The sequence below is a fragment of the Aulonocara sp. 'chitande type north' Nkhata Bay genome, linkage group LG15 (genome assembly GCF_057382095.1).
Source record: "Aulonocara sp. 'chitande type north' Nkhata Bay isolate Kocher_YH1m ecotype deep benthic linkage group LG15, A_spYH_male_GT1.1, whole genome shotgun sequence".
NCBI lineage: Eukaryota > Metazoa > Chordata > Actinopteri > Cichliformes > Cichlidae > Aulonocara > Aulonocara sp. 'chitande type north' Nkhata Bay.
The window spans coordinates 369,007-371,970 of NC_141358.1; the positions used below are offsets into that span (position 1 = coordinate 369,007).

The following is a 2,964-nucleotide window of genomic DNA, read 5'->3' on the forward strand; positions in this document are numbered from 1 at the left end:
GATAAAATCATATAATAATGATGATAAAGTAATATCTTCTTTTTCTTTCATATATAAATATTTAGAAAACGCAGTCTGTGGGCATGTGGGTGTGTGCGAACAGGCTGGTGTCAGGTGTGAACGAGTTCCCGGGCCTTACAGAACACGTTCAGGTGAGGATGAGGACTGACTCTGTGGCTGGGATTTGATCGCAAACTGATCTTTGATGATGACTCACCAGGCAAAAAAATCCCCCAATTAATCTCAACCTTAAGTCCGAAATTAAAACGGCAGCTTCTATGGATACTCGGGGACTGATGAAATCTGAATGAAGTGTCTTGAGCTCCATCAGCAGGTCAGAGTGAGATCATATTTTTAATTCTGCCTAAGATTAACTGTAAATAACAGATAAGAGCCTTACAGCAGTGACACTGACTTCATTGTAGAATAATAAAGATCACTGGACTGAAACAAATGAAATAATATAACATGGCCTGTGTTCATGGAAAGTTTTTATTTCACTTCATGTTGAACCAAATTCAAAACACAACCGGCCACACAAAAGCTGATGTGCTGTGTTAGTAGAGGCTTCTTTGACTTGTGTTTGTTTTTTTTTCAGACATCTTTGCCTCTGGCCAAGTTCGGTTTTTAGTAATAAATGTTTGATGCTGACAGACAGATTCATTTCTGTTATGTAATGACAGATGTGTTGTCATATTCATCACACTATTGGCTAAACATCATTTCCCCAGCGTTCTTATTATTACAGCGGCACCTCCGCATCATTTTAAGATCCTGAGGTAAAGATAACCCCCGGAGCTACTGCTGCAGCGTGAAAATGGAACAAATGTGGCGCACTAAGGGCATCCTTAGGCTGTGGGGTTGTTGATCTTGCCCATGAAGAGGATGCTCTTTGTTGAATGCTCAAGGATGAAGAGCAGGAAGGGTCTGTTGAGTGTTATGTCTTGGGGCAGACTATTTGGCATGATCTCGACAGTGGTGGCAGCAGCAGCCTCCGTTCCTGTTTCATCCACGCTTAGCACCGCCTGGTGAGACACCTGTTGGAGGAACCAGGACACAAGAGCCAATGTCACATTTGAGTCCATGAAGTGGACAAAACAATGAAGTCATATTCAGTGATCCTACCTTTGAGACTTTGAGCGGGACCTCATTAGACATGCCAGAAAAATCAGCTTTGCCTCCAAAAGCGTCCGTTATTCCACTTTCTTTCAGCGTGTCATTCAGGGAGGCTTCGGCAGAGATGGAAAACTTTGGCATGCCAAGATTCACGTTACTGAGAAACAAATACAAGAGAAAAACACCCGTGTAAGAGTCCCAGAAAAATACGCAACCACAAACAGCCACTTACGAGGTGCTCTCTTACGTCCTGAAGAAGGAATCGTGCCAGCGCCTGAGCTGATCTTTGCTGATGACAGCCTCCACCTGATTCATTTTGTCTTCATCGGGGAAAACAATCATCATGGAGGTGTTGCCCTTGTACGGCAGCTGCAAAATCGTGGCGTGGTTCCCGTCGTCTCTGTAGAAGTTGTAGCGTCCCGTCCTCCTCATCATGTCCACCTCAACTGTGGTGCTTCCATCCACATGGAATTCCTCTTTGCGTGTTCTGTTACCGTCGAAAGGTTTCTCCCACTGTCCTGTAACGGGTCACATCAAGTCGATATTGATAGTGGGTACTTATTTGAAATCGTTGCATCCTTCAGACTTGTTTGTTTCGTGTATTTGTGCTAATCTCTATCTGTGAAAACCTTGAACCAGAGAACACCTGGCTGACACTGTCTGTTCTGTCTGCATGCGTCTTACCTCTGAAGTAGACGTAGTTGATAAGGACCATTACCATTTCAGGGTCCAAGTCCTTCACCATGTCTTTGATCTTGTCGTTGGTTTTGCTGGCAATGTGCTTGTTGATTTCAGCTGCAGCCTCTTCAGGTTTGGTAAAATCAACTTGAAAGATTTCACCAGAGTAGTACTGCTTGATGTCATTTAAGAACTGCTCCAGAGGACTGAAGCCGGAGCGCACCGCAGCAGCATTGCCAACATCCAGCTTTTGGTTCTCCTGGCTTTCTCCAAGCATGTGAAAAAGATGCTTGTAGGCTTCATTGACCTGAGTCTGGTTTAAGGTGCTGTAGCCCAGGCTGGAGAACAGCTGGCTGTGGGTTTCACCGCGGGCCCCAGTAGATAGCAGGGACAGGGCAGTGGAGATGCCCAGTGGCGAAAAGAAGATGTTGTTTCCAGCAGCAGTCTTGGCATTCAGACTTTTGTAGAGGACAACAGCAAAGTCAGCATTAGGAGCAGAGAGCCTGTGGCAGCCATCGTCCTCCTCGTTGCTCTGTGCAGAGCTGTGGTTGTGGTGGTGGTGGGCCAAGGCTACGGCCAGGAGCAGTGCAGCGAGCGCACAACTAGCAACGAGACCACGCATCTTTAGAGCACTGTCAAGAGAAATACAAGCATTTAAAGTTAACACTTCCAGGGATAACAGTGGGAAATGAATTAGGACACAATCAGAGCAGGATCTGGACTGTCTGCACTTCATTTCCAAACATAATGTTTAAGTTTCCTGAAATCCATTCAGTGGTTGGCTAATAAAGCAATGTTCTTACCTTTAAAGTCCTCTCTGCTGCAGGCAGCTGCTCTGAAACGTCCTCTTTATATACAAGAGCGAGAGTCAGTTTACAGTCCAGTTAAAAATTAACCAAGAGTGATCTCTCTGCTCTGTCCCATGCTGAGAGGCTGAGCCAGCTTCAGTGATGCAACACAGCTGATAAAAACGAGTGTAAATGCGTCTAATCTATTTTTTATTTTTCATTTCATGCCTGCAATAATCATCAGAGAAGATCTGACAAATCAGATGTGGAAGTTGAGTTAATTCTATCTTAGTGCAAATTTTCCTGTGAAAATGCATTTTGGAAGCAATACATTTTTTAAAAAGGGAGGTTCTATTAATTGCATTTACACGTATTCTTAGCG

At 44.4% G+C, this 2,964-nt stretch overlaps 1 protein-coding gene across 2 annotated transcripts; it reads right to left on the reverse strand.

The window, feature by feature from the left end:
- Positions 1–473: 473 nt before the first annotated feature.
- LOC147312186 (alpha-1-antitrypsin homolog) lies at positions 474–2,657 on the reverse strand. 2 transcript variants are annotated; one of them, XM_086263710.1, is made up of 5 exons: positions 2,598–2,657; positions 1,801–2,426; positions 1,364–1,634; positions 1,126–1,273; positions 474–1,037 (listed from the first exon to the last, which is right to left on the reverse strand). In XM_086263710.1, exons 2-5 carry the CDS (start codon positions 2,414–2,416, stop codon positions 849–851), a joined length of 1,224 nt encoding a protein of 407 aa, XP_086119836.1. In that variant the 5' UTR covers positions 2,417–2,426; positions 2,598–2,657; the 3' UTR covers positions 474–848. The 2 variants fall into 2 exon arrangements, with proteins under 2 accessions (XP_086119836.1, XP_086119835.1); XM_086263709.1 differs by lacking the exon at positions 2,598–2,657 and having other exon boundaries at positions 1,801–2,545.
- Positions 2,658–2,964: the final 307 nt, after the last annotated feature.